Source organism: Dermochelys coriacea, chromosome 15, assembly GCF_009764565.3.
Source record: "Dermochelys coriacea isolate rDerCor1 chromosome 15, rDerCor1.pri.v4, whole genome shotgun sequence".
NCBI lineage: Eukaryota > Metazoa > Chordata > Testudines > Dermochelyidae > Dermochelys > Dermochelys coriacea.
The window spans coordinates 20,970,231-20,986,804 of NC_050082.1; the positions used below are offsets into that span (position 1 = coordinate 20,970,231).

At 38.4% G+C, this 16,574-nt stretch overlaps 2 protein-coding genes across 30 annotated transcripts in view; one reads left to right on the forward strand and one right to left on the reverse strand.

Annotated features, from left to right (window-relative positions):
- The window catches only part of RIMBP2 (RIMS binding protein 2), a 293,820-nt gene extending 282,719 nt beyond the window's left edge, over positions 1-11,101 (forward strand). For 13 of the 27 annotated variants that reach the window (XM_043497940.1, XM_038373946.2, XM_038373953.2 and 10 more), the window contains 5 exons: positions 1,870-1,935; positions 3,319-3,422; positions 5,679-5,750; positions 7,064-7,198; positions 9,570-11,101. In XM_043497940.1, the coding sequence (XP_043353875.1) occupies positions 1,870-1,935; positions 3,319-3,422; positions 5,679-5,750; positions 7,064-7,198; positions 9,570-9,758 (566 nt within the window). In that variant the 3' untranslated portion in view covers positions 9,759-11,101. Of the gene's footprint in view, positions 1-1,869; positions 1,936-3,318; positions 3,423-5,678; positions 5,751-7,063; positions 7,199-7,776 lie in introns of all 27 variants that reach the window. The other 14 variants (XM_038373950.2, XM_043497941.1, XM_043497943.1 and 11 more) reach the window with 3 other exon arrangements.
- A 3,394-nt stretch (positions 11,102-14,495) lies between these two features.
- Positions 14,496-16,574, reverse strand: part of PIWIL1 (piwi like RNA-mediated gene silencing 1) — a 54,109-nt gene continuing 52,030 nt past the window's right edge. For all 3 annotated transcript variants that reach the window (XM_038373599.2, XM_038373601.2, XM_038373604.2), the window contains one exon: positions 14,496-15,146. In XM_038373599.2, coding sequence (XP_038229527.1) covers positions 15,030-15,146 — 117 coding nt within the window. In that variant the 3' untranslated portion in view covers positions 14,496-15,029. The remainder of the gene's footprint in view (positions 15,147-16,574) is intronic.

Genomic DNA, 16,574 nt, shown 5'->3' on the forward strand with positions numbered 1-16,574 from the left:
TGTGTGCCAGAGCAGAAGGACTTAAGACATGTATCAAACAAAGGGAGTGAAAGAACCATGGGTAAAAGTTTCAAACCTGAGTGCCTAGAAGTAACATTTTCAAAAGTGCCTAAGTGAATTAGGAGTCATTTACTGGGATATAGGCTCCTAAATGCCTAGCTTTGACAAGTATTTAGGAAACTGAAGATGCAGATAGGCATCTAGTAAGTTTTACAAAAGCATCTGGGTAGATTAGGCACTTAATTTCCTTGCAGTTGATGTGAGGTAGGTGCAGAACCCACTTGGGTGCTTTTGTAAATCTCACTAAGTGCCTGTTTGCATCTTTAGGCACCCAAATATATTTGAAAATCTGGCACTAAGTCACTTTTGAATACAGAACTTAGGATCCTAAAGCCTGGTCTACACTAGGAAATTAGGTTGGTATAACTACATCGCTCAGGGGTGTGTAAAACTCACCACAGAACAATGCAGTTAAAGTGACCTAACCCCCAGTGTAGACAGCGCCAGGTCGACAGGAGAGTTCTTGTGTCGACTTAGCTATCACCTATCGGGGAGGTGGAGTACCGAAACTGATGGGAGAAGCCCTGCTGTTGGCTTAAGTGGTGTCTTCACTGAAGCACTCAAGTGCTGCAGCTGCACATTTTAAGTGTAGACAAGCCCTTAGCCTCTTAGGCTTACTCAACCCATATAAAAAATGTGGCAGCGAGTCTCAGAGCCTGGGTCAACTGACTTGAGCTCAGGCTATGGGGCTAAAAAGAGCAGTGTAGGTGTTCGCATGTGGGCTGTAGCCTGGACTTCGAAACCCCAGTGTGGGAGGTGGATCTTAGAACCTGGAATCCAGCTCGAGTGGGAACATTTACACTGCTACTTTTAGCCCCATAGCGTGAGCCCCACAAGCCTGAGTCATTTGACCCAGGCTCTGAGACTTGCCGATGTTTGTTTGTTTGTTTGTTTGTTTTTTTTGCTGTACAGACATACCCTTACGCACTTCTGCAATCTTTTACCCCAACTCCATATTTAAAAACACTTAACTCAGTGTGGCCTGATTTTCAAAAGTACTGAGCACTCAGCTCCTGTCAAAGTCAGTGAAAGTTGTAGATGCTGAACATCTTTGAAAATGAGATAATTTATTTAGGTGTCTAAATACAATGTTAGGAGCCTAACTTTAGTCCCGGCAGATTGTGGCCATTCTAACGATCTGATCCTGCGAGCTATTTTTGCAAGCGCCATTGGCTTCTTTGTTATGCTACTGGTGATGTCCCTCACTCTGGCAGAGCAATGAAGAAGTCTGCATCTCAGATTTTTCCAGGAGGGGGAAAGCACTTGTATATTAAACTGCCACTCTATCCGTAAGCATACTTTTCTTAGTCTGGAATGTTCCAGAGTGGGCTAACTGCTAGTAACCCCCTCCCCCCCCCACTGCAGTTCACTTTTAAATATCTTGACACTTTAAAAGCAAGTGGCTTTTCTCTTAAATCTGGATAAAGTTTTCTAGTCACACTTTAAAGTAAATGCACAAAGAACCCTAGAGTTCAGAGAATATGGAGAGTTTGGCTTAATTTTGAATTAAATACAAACCAAGTGCCTGAATGTGCAAACAAATTCACATTTTCAGACCCACTTCTGTCACATAGTCTGCCCACGCGACACTGCTAGCAGGATCAGGCCCTAAATCTCCAGTCTGTTTTATGCTGTTATTACACATGCTTCAGTCTGAATGTCAGATCAAACACTTAATTAACATGCTGTGTTCAGCTATGACTAATTTTGCTTAATCCTTTGCCCACATTAAATCCTTAAAAATTAAGAACTTTGAACAGCTTCATATCTTTTCCTCTTCTTTTATTTGTATGCACTCCTTTCCTGAAGTCAACTGTGACCGTTTCAAAGAGAGCACACGCTCTGTACACCGCAGATCCAGAAAGTCTAAAAGAGGTCTGTGCTAAGAAACAATAACTTGATTCAAGCTGTAAATTAGCTGAATTGCTTTGAGCTGTCTAGATTTACTTTTTATGCCTTAGATCTTTTAGAAGCAGAGGGGCCCCTAGCACTGGAGAACAGGCCTTCCCTTGTCCTAGCAGAGTAGTATGTCAAAGGGACCCATGGCTTCTTCAAGGCAGTCACTATGAGGTGGTCCAAGCCACAGGGGAATTGGATCCTAACTATGTAATAAACCAGCCCTTCACTTTGGACTTCTCCTTGCACTCTGTATAAATCCCTCCTTGCATCAGCAGCTGAGATTGCTTACGTTCCCCTTGACTGGGTGTGTGCTGCAATCTCTTCTGACTGAATGCTTCATTCCTAGCTATTAGGTGTGAAAGCCAGAGTGCATGCTGCATACTTCCCCACTGATGAAAGTCTTCCCCTACTACCTTAGCCCACCCTAGAATGCTCCAGGCTCACTGGACCAAGAGTCCTAAAACTGCTCCTAACCAGTTTTCCTTTATCGCATTTCATAATGCTCTTCTCTAGCTCATCAGAACTGCCCTCTATGCCTGTTGTAAGTAAAACTAACAAGCATGTTTCTCTTGCTGTGGCATCATCTGCAAGAATCATGCTGCTCTCATTCAGTTTTAAAATTAAGCCCATCACAGGCTTCCCTGTAAATGTTTAATGTCAGTCAGTAAACATTTCATCTAATTTCTGGAAGCTGTAAGTTTCACCTCCTTCCTTCTGTCGCCTGCTAAGGAAAGCTGTAAACTCATGGAATACTTGAAAGTGTGTTTCTGTAACCACAAGACTAATGGAAATGTTCAGATTCATTTAAAAAAATTGATAAATCACTTGTCTTCGATCAAGCGAGCACAGTTCTGTTTCTTGTCCAACTACCCCGCCAAGAAGGGGAAGAATAATGCCAGGCACAAAATTCCTGTTGGCTTTAGCAGGAAAAAAAGACCAGCGAGTAAAAGTGATATTCTACTTGAAGTTAAACAGGATAGAATCCTGAACATCTACTATCCAAAAGCCTGGGGGAGTAGCACCTGATGAGTCTTCTAACCACAAAGATAAAAAAAGGCATAACAAATAGTAGCTTTATATATATTGCTGAGATGATTTAGAAACAGTAGGATCAACCCAGCTGTTAAAAATTAAAGGCTTGCTTTGGACTCGATGTCCAGCTTGCATCAGAAATCCATGACTATGTTAATAGATTTGGTATGTCTCTTTGGTCACCTGTCCAGCTTGCTAGAGAAATAGTCTTGAGTTGATTACTACACTGTTGAGAAAATAACAAGAAGAAAAAATTGCACCATGCTGTTTTTTTTTCTTCAAAGTAACTTTGATAGCTTTCCTCCCCTTTCCCTCTGACTGGAACAGAAAGGAACAGAAGGAGTGGCAGACAGCATTCTGTGTCAACACGGAGGATGGTGGCACTATACGATTATGATCCAAGAGAAAGTTCTCCTAACGTTGACGTGGAGGTATTGATTTAAACAAAAACAATTTTTTTTGTTTGTCATTTATATATCCATTGAATTCATGGGTTTGGTTTAAACACATGTTCATGAACATCTTTCAGTATTCGGCTCCACTGTGCTGACTTGTGGATCCAAAAAAATCATGATTGTATTATATCACAGGCCTACCTGAAAATATGGTAAATTATGGGAATAAACATTTCCCAAAGTGAAGAGGGAAAGAATATTTAATCCCAAATGCACATAGCATCCTTCCTTAAGAGTATGATTGTCAGAAGTGTCGCAACTCATTCCAAAAAGCACGTAGCCTGAAGCACAATTGATTTTGAAACATGGAGATGCAAAAAATCCTAAACACATGCATTCATAACATATCAAATTTTCTCCCTTAGTGATCCACTTGGCTTCATGGAAATGTATGTCGTCTAACTCTCTATGTAATCTGTCTGTATCATGCCCTTTTAATGGTATCTTAAGAAATTATGGACTGTTGCCCAAATCCTCATCATGGGTCTATCCTCCCTCTACCCCAGTGGTTCTCAACCTATTTACTTGTGGGCCACATATGCAGCTGTGTGTATTATGTGGGTCACATCCACACAATATATATACTACCTGTATGGCCCTGAGGTTGTCACCTGGCTGCAGCTTTGTGCTGATTGGGCCACAAGTGGCCCACTGGCCATGGGTTGAAAACCTATGCTCTACCCTCATACATTTCCCATCAGCAACAAAGCAGGCAATGAAGCCCGTTTATGAAGTTGTCAGTTGGTGTGTCTGTGTCTTCTCTCCATGTGCTGTACCAGCTCTGTGCAGATAGCTGGCCCAGCAGACCTCGGTATTAAGACCACAGACGCAGCTCAGTAGTAAAGGCACTCGGCTTTATTGTCCATTGTCACAGATATACTAATATGTATGCCCATCCCAATGGACTCAGCTCAGCAGCGGGACTTTCCACTGCCCACCTCGGCTGGACAAAGGGTTAAGGCAAAACACCCCAACATTTATAGACTGACAAAAACAACTTATGTACCACTTATGTGTTTCATGACATCTGCTTGTTACCTTACCTTGTATCTTGCTCCAGGTGTCTTGGGCAAAACATCCCTATTCATCACTTCTGTCAAACCCTTTTATCTGGTGCTAATTTTTTGGAGTGTGTTCACACGCATACCCAGTATCTGTTACTTCTTAGTAGTGCCCGTGCCAACTTCCTGTGAACTGGAAGCATCTGCTTCAATATATGGCCTGACTTTGCTGACTATGGTTCAGGCCTCGGGTCTTGTACCAGGCCCAGTCCAACAGGCTCTCTTTCTCTCCCCTGCATATGATACCTTCAATGTCATCTTGGAGCTCCTCCAGCAAACAGAATTTGAAGCATGCTTTTGAGAGCAGGCCAAACTCATTGTGCTAGGAGTAGCAGGCTACTCATGAAGTTATGTGGCAAAGCAAAATATACCTACCAAGCTTGCAATCTCCCCATATTTTTTTACTTAAAACAGACCATAGCCTGTCTGTGGAACAGTTTTCTACATAGTGTGCGTTGGAAGTGCTTGGTATCCTACTAATTCATATTATCTCCATCACTTAATCAGATCTAATTCTCAAACTCGGTAGCATTCTCTCTGTTATCGTAAACGGAAAAACTGTAAAGCCTTTAAATAAACAGGGCCCAGATTGTCCCCACAGTTCTGCATTCAGCTCTCCCTCTGCTTCAGGAGCACTGTCCCCCATCTCCTCCTTCTGCCTCTCCAAAAAGGTTGCTGTTTGTGCCCAGGTCTGTGCAGGGGCAAAGCGGTCATGCAGTGTCTTCTGTCCAACCCCACAGAGATTCCCTGAAAGAGTGACCTCCCAGAGAGTATGCGGCTGCTGCAGCGAGGAAGTGTCCTTAGTAGCACGGTTCCAATAGAGCTATGTTACCAGCATCCTGGGGCAGATTGTAGGAGGTCATATCTCACCCCCAACTCCACAGGGGGATCCTTACTGTGATTTCCTCCCACACATTAGGATGAGCTGAACCCAGGGATTTAACATTCAGTTCGTCAAGAAAATGCCCAGAGTATGATAGTAAAAAAAAAAAAAAAAAAAAAGCTTTCTGGTTTGTTCTGAAGAATATTTTGCTAATTCAACATGCAGATTCATTCCATTGTCTACTAACATGATTGGAAAAAAATTATGAACCTGATGTGCCCTCAGTGCAGAAAATGTTAATGTGTTACTGTGCAAACAACATAACCAGACACCTTCCTCTTTCCACAGGCTGAGCTTACCTTTTGTACAGGAGACATTATCACTGTCTTTGGTGAAATAGATGAAGATGGGTTTTACTATGTAAGTTTTCTTTTCGTTGGTTTCTTAAAGAAGCAGAGTGCCCCAGTGTCTAATAGCTCATTCTACTAACAGCATCTCCAATTACTATTTAAGCATGATCTGGGAGGATTTCATTCAGGTTATCATTTCATCTTGAATATTTACTATATCAGCAAATTTATTAAACATGCCACTTAGTGATGCTATACCCTAATTCTTAGGTACAAAGTGACAATGTAAATAGTGCTGTTCCTGCATCTCAGATTTGTATCTGTCTTCATACATTTCTACAAGTTACAAGAACATTGGTCTAGTGACTTTAGCTGCAATAAGTGTATCTGAACGGCAAGTGAGAAGCATGGCAATGTGAATATATGCCCAAATAGCTAATAAAATTGTAACTTCCACAGCTGAAGTAACACTGTTCCAATCAAATGTTTCTAGCCACCCTTTTGCTGCAAGCTCCAGTCGGTAAAGGGACACAGATTAGAACTACACTGAGATTGTTAGTAAACCATGGTTACTTGCATGGGGTGAAATCCACTCCATCTACATAAAGCCTGTGCACTACGGCTCTATGGGGGAAAAGTGCAGAGCAACTGGGGTGGTGAAATACACCCCTCTCACCCATGGTTAGCAGCTGGAATAACAGTTGTCTGCTGAAATTAGAGCCACAGCCCCTCCCCAGTAGCTGTAAAGGTGTTTGCATCCCCTGGATCCATGTAAACAAGAACATGGCACCTTTTCTCCATCTATCTCTATCCTATATTGCACAGGAGGGACAGGAAATGGGCAAACACCCCTAAGAGGCTGCTTCACCTGTTTTCCCTTGTGCATCTGCTATCTAGGGCAGAAATGGTGTGGAGGGCTTTGCACATCCCTTTGCAAAGTCAAAAAAATAAATGCAAAAGGAGATATTAAAAGGTCTTCGCTACTCAATACAAGGCATAGCCTTCTCTGCCCCCACAGTGACTTTAATATTGTCAAAGAAGTGGATGCATAGCTTAACCATAGGTGATCTAAACACATTCCTTTAATATAATGGACCCATAAACTTCACCAGAAATTACAGAACACTTTCTGCCTTTCTTTAGCCTCTTTTCTGCAAGATAATTTGCACCTGAATCACAGGATCGGAGCCAGAAAACTCAATTCTGTTTCCAGCTCCATCAGATTTTCTGTGTGATCTTGGGCAAGTCACTTGCTCTTTGCTCCCTTCATTTCTCCATTCATGAAATACAGACGATTAGCTCTCTATCTCATAGGAGTGTTGCATCTTTACAGGCATTCATATTTGTAAATAACTGCAAGAGCAATTGTTTATCATATTGCAGGGTGAACTTAATGGACAGAAGGGGCTGGTTCCTTCAAACTTTCTTGAAGAAGTGCCTGATGATGTAGAAGTCTATCTTTCTGATGCACCATCACGATATGTTCAAGATACACCACTGCGTACAAAAGCAAAAAGGGTAAGCAACTACACTAAAAAATTTTTTTTTCAATTTTTCCATGTTATACCATCTCATTTAGTTTGGATATTATTTATGACATTTTAAAATCCACATACCCATTTTAGGTATTTTTAAGAGTCTTCTTAAATATGGAAAGATTGCACTGATCTTTCACACTAATGTATCATGAGCATTTATAATTATGAACCTAAATTTTAAATTAAGAGATTCTGGTGAATGAAATAAAATTTTAACTTCATTAGCCTTTCCTAGTGAAAGTTCTTACTTCCTCAAAATTAAAACTATACACATACACATTACCTAGATTAAAACAGGAAAAGTAGCTGGGGATGGGGAAGGAGTGGGACAACTACTCTCTGAAATATAAAATGTAAAGATAGCTGATTAACAATAATTTTAACTATTGTTAGTAGGACTAAAATCTTAAAAGGGTTAACTGCCCAAACCTTCTACTTTATGAAAAATTATTCATGTACAGAGTATTTCATTTTTGTTTTGTTTCATCACTGCAATATTTTTATATATTATATATTTTATATATATTTTTATTTTTTTGCTCATCTGCTTGGAAACAGAAGAAGAGTGTTCATTTCACACCTTAATAAGGCAATGTAGCCTTCACGTAAGTGAGCAACTGAAGATACCAATAAAGTTATCAGTTAAAGCCACCTGACAATATCTAATGCAACAGACTTGAAACTTAACTGTGAAAAAAAGAAATATGTCTCCAAAAATCAATGGCCCCAAAGTAACAGGATACAGACATTTACTGTATGTACTTGTAAGTCAGTGTTTGCATGAGACAAAAAAATCCTCTGACATGGCTATTAAAGGGTTTTTTTCCCCCCCATCTAATTAGGATTAACTTTATGAAAGTCAGCATTTGGAACATATTTCTCCATGAGCTAAATGTTTCTGTTTACATCAAAAGAAGTGTTCAATGTCTAATTGTGCTACAGACGAAAGCTGCCTATTGCATTGTTAGCTAACCTGAGATACACAAATTCATTAAGTTCCTAAATACAGGAAAAAAGCACAACACCCACCCTTAAATAATAAGCAAATGAGTTGTAAGCAGATAAGTACAGAAGTTTACAGATGTATAGAGTTCTGAAACGCAATCACAAATATCTGCTTAAAATCTGTTTCCCACAATCAATTGTACCCCCGTTTGCTATGACTATATCCATTCAGTAATTCTGAAATAATACACACACCCCCCCCGTATGCCACAATTTACTAGGACTGTCCGTATTAGTGCAAATGCTTATGAAACACTTTAGCAGTGGTTTGGTTTACCAATGCAATAAAAAGTGTCAATATGAAACATGCAGCTCACCCAATGAAGCATTAGACTAAATATATGGTATCTTCAGGTGTACGTTGGGGTGCTTTATCAAGTTGTTTTTCATTAGAATTAGACCTTGATTTAAAAATCAAAGTAGGCTTGAAGTCCCTTTGCTTAATAAACTGTTGCACAATAATACAGCAAACTGCTAAATGTATTAATGTTGTCTTAACTGGAATTAAAGATAATAGGGATCCCTGAGGCATGGTTTATACTACACAGTATCATCTTACAACATACAGTACCACATTTTGTCAGCAGGGCACAGTAGTTGCCATAGGATGCGTATAAATAGTTATAGTAGTTTCATTCAAGTGCTTTTGATGATTAAAATAGCTTTGTTTAAAATACTAAGGAATGCTGTCATGTTCTCAGTATTGTACAACAAGGGTTTATCTTCACCAGGAAATCATATAGCTGCAGCATACACCAAGCAATCAGGGTCTTTAAGCTTTCTTTGATTGCAATTAAGGTTCATTTTAGCTTCCCCCCCCCTTTCTTTCAACCACTGTGCCATCTTCTCAAATACGTATATACAGTATGCTAACCTGTTTTAACAAAACATGTTCAAAGGACATCAAAAACTAAGTGATAATCGTATACAGTTTGAACATACAGTAATTCCTTCTGGAAATTGTTTGGTATATATAGATGGATCTATAGTATATAATCCACTTTGCTGTTTAATTTTAAGAGTGCTGAAATACAAAATTTGTGATTTTTGCCAAAACGATGGCAAAGTAAGAATCTCCAGCTCTGTTTAAAAATGTAACCAACTTGAGGACCTACTGAAGTGTGTATTTTTTGCTGTCTATACCTTTGCTCACCATTTTTTGTGGGAAGCTGTATTTATGTATTGTCTGCATTTCCCTATGGCATACTTAAAACTATTGAAAGAAGAATTGAGCCAGCCCTTTTTTTTTTTTTTTTTAAGTGGGTAATGGGACAAAAATTGTTACCAACTTTCTTGATGATGAGTGCTTTCAAACATTCAGTAAACTAAAATAATATACCTAATAGGTTCCTCCTGAGAATACAGGTACATCAAGGAGAGCACCATCTCCCACAGTCCATCTCCATTCTGGGTCACCTACGTCATCTATTGGTTCTGGTAGTCCTGGGAGAGGCAGGGAAATGTCCTCGAAAAAGAAAAAGGGGCTGCTTTCCAAAGGCAAGAAACTGCTGAAAAAGCTGGGTGCAGTGAAATGATTCATTTACTTCTGGACAACTTGTAAAGCTTCCAAGCTTGTTTTTTTTTTTAAACAAAAAACAAAAAACAGAACTTCAAACTAGGGCTTTCATGACTATAACATACATCTTTACAGAACCTTTGCATTTTTAACCCTTTCTAACACCAGAGAATCATGAGACTTGTTTGATCAAAACAGCAAGAAAAAAAGAAGTGGACTTCAGAGCAATGTTGTCAATATCTGTTTTTCTTCAAAAAAAAGATTTTGGGGAATTAAGACTAGAAGGATGTCATCTTTTTATTTCAAGGCACCTCCACACCTCTAACTCTATTGGATAAATCTCTGCCTTTATTCTCCTTTAACTTTGGGGGAAGCAGTAAAATCTTATTTGAGCTCTCTTCAAAAATGCTCACTCCAAACTAGCCTAACGTTTATCTTAAACGAAAATGGTCTTGAAACTCCTAGTTTACTCAGTCTTGATGTTTTGCCTTATTAATACACCATTCGTACTGTCTAAATATACAGCGTATACTTTGTATGTACTGTGTATTCAAATGTCTTTTCAACCTCACAGACATGGTAATTTAAGATCAGGTAATGTGTTATTGACTCCATTTAATGTCTGATGTAATTTTCTGGAGGCTGAAAATGTTGTGCAGGATGCATTTTTAAACATTTGTATGAGTTCCTTTAGCAAACGTTCAGTATACTAACATGATGTAGCGCCTAAACTATCCAGAGAATGCACACAGTGTTTTAATCATTCAAAATCTTGTTTTATAGCTCCTGGCACTAGTGTGAACATTTCAGTATTCTAAATAATAATCATCTTTGCTCCCCAAGTGTTCTCTCTTGTGAAGTGCAGTTTTAAGTTAAAATCATTTTTCATGTTATTGATGTCTCAGAATCAAGATAAAATGCATGTCCTAGATGCAGCAATGAAAGAGGTGTATGTTATACACACAAGCTGTAGCCAGTTAAAATGCTCTACCACTACAAATCTTTCAAAACACTAATTCTAATATTGGCTTCTTGCTTAAAACAATCTTGCTGGCAGACATTGGCAGTTACTATTTTGTAATTCTTGTCCATTTGTAAATTGTTTTTACTGTTTATACATACTTTTCAGACTGCCTTTCTTTTGTAATTTATGGAAGGTTTATAAATGAAGGATCAAAGCTTTCCCCATTGTGTCTTCAAAGAATTATAATGTAAATTACTGTAAGATACTGTGTGCTAGATTTATGAAATTAAAGAAAACTACTGGCCTAAATTTGTGGTAAAGTATTGTGTGGGCGTGTGCATGTGTACAGTTATTCATGTGTAAAATATTTTATAAAATAAATTTGATATTTTATAGAATGTTTGTTCTGGATGTTTACTTTCAAATAGTCACTGTGCTAGCCTTCCCCTACCCTTAAAAAAACAAAACCATGACATCAAATGTTAACTAGCTAATGGCAGGCTGTATCCCAACACTGTTAAGGTATTCAGACAAGTGTACAGCAATGCAGATGCAAAGAATAATTTTCAGGTAAAGAAGTTCTTTAAGTAGCTGCTTCCAGATATCTAGAAGAGAAGGTCCTAAGAGAGTCACGTGCCGTAGAGGACCTTATAGTGACCACCACTGATTAAAAAGAAAATCAGTTAGTTGACAGATTTGTTGCAGTGACAATATAGCTGTAACATGTATCAACTGCCCTTGAAGATTACTCTTTTTTAAAAAAAATCCTGGTCCAGGACATGTTTATTTATAATTTCTATCACTTAACACTGTTCAATGATGGTTTCAGAGTAGCAGCCCTCTTAGTCTGTATTCGCAAAAAGAAAAGGAGTACTTATGGCACCTTAGAGATGATCACTCTTCCCTGATCCTCTATTTCATATCAGCCTTTCCAGCTGCACCTCACTCCGTAGAGTTTGTTGGGGAAGCAAATTCCTATGTGTTCATGCCACAGCCAGTTCCCTTAAGTTCAGAACAACACCGTAGACAGTGCCTGTATGCATTGTTTAATGTTATGTGCAGTTCTGCTTTTTTGGTAGTGCATTTTTAAACGGTGGTGTTCAGTTCAATATGCATATTGCTACTCTACATTTAAGTAATGTGGATACTTAAGTGATCCCTTGGGTTCTAAAATTTCTCACTTTGCAGTTCAAACTCTGATGCTTTAATTTGTTTACCATTAACAAGCCAACAGACCAAATTAACATTTTAGTTTAGAGCTTGGTCCTGTGTATCTTAATCTTTAACAGCAGCTGGGCTTTGACTCAAAGGATGAGTAATTCTATGGACACTCAACCTGAGACCATCTACAATTTGTAATGCAATCATCAGAACAATTTCCATTGCAAAATGTATGGGAGAATTACCTATAGATATTTTTAGATTATGGAGCGACAAATGCCTCCCCTTCCCCCAAAAATATTTAATGGGTATAACTAGGAACATCACCCATTTTTGTATTTTACCACAACTCCTGAACATGTCACAATCAATCATTCTTTACTACCCAGGAGCAGCTATGCGTCTTCCACAAATGGAGTGCCCTTTACTTCATGTCCCTGACCACTTCTGCTTGCTGGATGTAAACTTGTTTGTTAGGATGGGGAAAGGCCAGAATGAACTGTTGAAGTTAAACTTTGATTTGCTTGTTGGTTTATTTCTAGTAGGGTGAAGATTAAAAAGTTCATGTTAGTGTCCATGCATTAAATTTTTAATAAAGCACCCAGGATGTTTCCAGACCAAAAATACATTAAAAATTTAGTTCAAGTAAAAGCCATTATGAGGATATTTTAAAAAGAAAAGGAGTACTTGTGGCACCTTTGAGACTAACAAATTTATTAGAGCATAAGCTTTCGTGAGCTACAACTCACTTCATCGGATGCATTTGGTGGAAAAAAAATGCATCCGATGAAGTGAGCTGTAACTCACGAAAGCTTATGCTCTAATAAATTTCTTAGTCTCTAAGGTGCCACAAGTACTCCTTTTCTTTTTGTGACTACAGACTAAGCGGCTGCTACTCTGCAACCTGAGGATATTTTAACATCTCAAAACTCAAGCATTACAAAAATGTCTATAATGGCTTTACTCAAATCATCATATCTACTCAACCTTAACCGTTGCTGGAAGAATGAAGTTTGATAATACAGTATTCTAATTCCAAATGGTGCATACAGATAAAGTGCAATTTTGCATTCCACCAGTACTGGTTGCAATATATACAATAAAATTTTGATCTCAAGGAGAATTCTACTCCAAAAGCAACTCTAAAAATTGGCATTGTGGTTATTAATATGTTAAAAATGATTTCCAGATCACGTATACTCAAATATACCAAACTGCATTTGCTCAGTCTAAATATTTTTTTCTAAACGCCCTTCCTCACTCCCATCCAGGACCTGCAAATTCAACTTGGATTAATACACAAATGAGGACTAGAATACACCAATTTACTTATCTATACCAGCACTGAAAGGCTTGCTGTAAAAACTTGTTTTATTACTAAAACAAGCAGATATGACTGAACACAATAGATTATGGATAAGGCGTCATTTTAATTTGGGCCATTTTCCCAAACCACCAGATTTTTAAATCTGTGCTTTAAACAAGGGGATATGCAAAGATGGATGTTGTACTCATGTTAAAAGTTACTATGGGGCCTTCAGATAGGAGGGCATTTAAAAGGTTGGATTCTTGTATGGTTCAAACTATATTTGTATATAAAAGTAATATGAGCAAACAAATGCAATATTTTAAACAAAACTTTATTGAAATTTATCAAGAGAAAACTTGAAAGTTCTTCCTAATTACTACAATGAGCTTATATTTAAACAAAATGTACCTTTCTAATAAAACAGTCCAACTAATCCAAAAGACATCCACATAAGTAAGCTACTCCAATTTTGTTTGGTGATGCTTTTTTATATAAAAAGTACACAGGAAGTACCTGAAATAATAACAAAAGGATGATACTTGTGGTCCTAAGCTACAGTACTTTACATCACGTCAGAATTTATTCTGTAACTAGTTTAAATTTTAAACTAGTTACAGAAATACTTGAAAAGTCTTAGTTTTCATATGTCCATATTATATTAGCACAGCAACCCAAATATTACAAAACACCAAGTGCTAGTCAATGAGCATAAAAAAATGAAACTGCTGCAGAAGTTATTTTGGATCACATAAAGGAGTAATTGGAAGTAGTGAGATGAAATTAAGAAAGGGATAATTGGGCTAAATATCACAGAACATTTGAGGGCCCTGTCTACATCTTCATGGATATTTTGTCTCTATGCAGATGGAAAACATTGACTTTATCTGTTCCACCAATTCCCCAAGGGAACTGGTGGAAGCCCCATCAATGAGACTTCAAAGTAGACTGGGCCAACAAGTGGGAACCAGTCCTGCTCCTGCAGGTCATCCAGTCCATTTCAAATATGTATTTTTCATTTCTAAACTTATTGTCTGACTAACCAATAAAATTACTTTATGTTCACTATATGCTTCATTGGAGCACCTCTGTTTGAAGGTTTGGTGTAACTGGTTAAGCCTATGTTTTCCAGCTGCAAAGACCAGCAAGAAACTAGCACTGGGCCGTTTTTAATATTTTAACTTTATTGGCATATGCAAGAGGAAAATCAGAATGACAAGTGCAGTGACATATCATGCTTTCAGTGACTGGAAGAAACATCACAAAAATAAGCCTTGATAACTAAGAACACTGAGCACAATGCCTATATATATTTTTTTTTTCCAAGGAGACAGCTGGTATGCAAAATTTAAGGGTCAACATCTTGCCTTTTTTCAATATACTTGATAGCCATATCTAGCTTTAAGAAGTCAACAATTAGTACAGGAACCAAAGAAGTCTGGTTTAGCTTAGTGCAACTTATATTTAGTGTATTCAAATCATGAAGTACACATAAGCACAGATTCCCACAAGAGCAACTGTGATGGCTGTAGTCTTCCCCTGCCAAAAAAACCTAACACACATACACACGGAAAATGCTTTTAGATCAGCATGTAGGCTATATGAAGATATTAACTTTGCCTTGTCAATTTAAAAAGGTAGTTGAACTTAATTGCCTTTTTATGCTATTTTAGTTTTGTCTACAATGAAAACACTACCCTTGTGCAAAGTTATGCATTTTTCCCATGCACATTTACTATATTTACACCAAAAAAGTTTTGTAGAAAACTACAACTTCAGTAAGAAAGAAAGAAAAACAGGTACCATAGAAAGTCCCACAAACTTCATCCACTTCTGTATCCAGTATCCACTTCTGTAGCTCAAAGGTAGTATAAATGGTCTGAGAGTGACAGATTAGGTTCTCTGTGAATGCTCTGACCCACAAGAAAAGCCAGTTTATGGGCATACTGGCAAGGAGCAGGCACTCTGATGACACCCTACAGAAGAAAAAAGCCATTTAACATATTCAGTAAAAGCTACACAAACAAAAATTTGAAATTCAAAGTTTGTATTTGACATTTGTTTTTCCCTTGGTGTCAAATATATTGTACAAATACATATAAAATTGTGTACTCATAGTTGTATACGTTTTCCATATGTAAAAAAATCCACTCAGAAGTGCTTGTTTCAGGTTGTCTGCCACACACATTTCATAAATGCAAGTCACATTAATTCAATATTGAGATTGTACAGTTCAAGTCAGAAATTGCACACATACATGTTCCTAGATTCTTGTACAGTCTGTATAGTTTAAATTACATAAAAGGTGGTTATAGTTAGAAGAAAAAATTAATCAGTAGATTCAACTGGTTGAGTCCCTCCTACCACTCTGCTTAAGACCCCATCCACCAGCCCTTGTCTGCTTTAAAATCAACTCCTCATAATACAAGAGGGGGACAAGCTTCAACAAGCTGAATTACCAGAATGTAATTTCCCCTTGCCATTCCCTCGCCCATCCTGTACAAGTTTCCAGAGAACAAAGGCAGTGAGCAGACCCATAAGAGATGGCAATTTTATTGAATAAGCAGCTTTAAGAGCCAAGTTTGTGTGTGCTATCCATATCAACCTGGTAGCAGATAACTAAAGAGTGATGCAAGGTTCATGCAAGTTGCCTTACAGATTTCTACTGTGAACGCCTCAGCTTTCTCAGCCGAGATCATGGAAATACCATGGTGTAAAGTGGAACTTCACTGGCAGAGACGAGTCTTGCCCATATGTTACCAAGTTAGTGTAGTGTACACAGCTTCATCCAACAGAAAAGAGTATGGTAGCCAAAAACCCTTTGTGTATTGGAAATGGACATCCTTCTCTATCGGGGTCGGACTCAGGAGCCGTTTTGGAGATTTCCCTAGCTAACAAAAAGCTGGCGGTATGGGAACTAAATGCTATTTTCACTGCAAAAAGATGATGTGAAAGATGATGATTAAGAGTTCACACTATGGAACAGAGAAGGTAGGTCCACTTAGGGACAATGTGTCTAAAATGAAGGATTTGAAAAAAGTTTGGGAGTTTAAAGATGGGAAGCAAAACACAGACAGCTGCAGCGGCACAGGAGCTAGCAAACAGAGCTCTAAACAGGGGAGTTTGAGTGGGAGTTTGTATTGTGGTGCTTGTTTGGGGTTTGCTTTTGCTGGGGTGGGGTGGTCTTTTTGGTGTGGCTTGTGTTTCCCAGATTAACAGGATTTAGGTGGGAAGGAGATGACAGATACAGAGGCAGCTGTGGGAGTGACTCCTGTAGTGAAAGACACATTGAGGATGACTGGATGTGGAAGCTGTGGTATGTACATGATCCTGGAGGGGGGGAACCAGTAAGAGTTTTTTCTGCATGAAATGCCGTCTGATAGAGCTGATGGAGGAAAAGATCC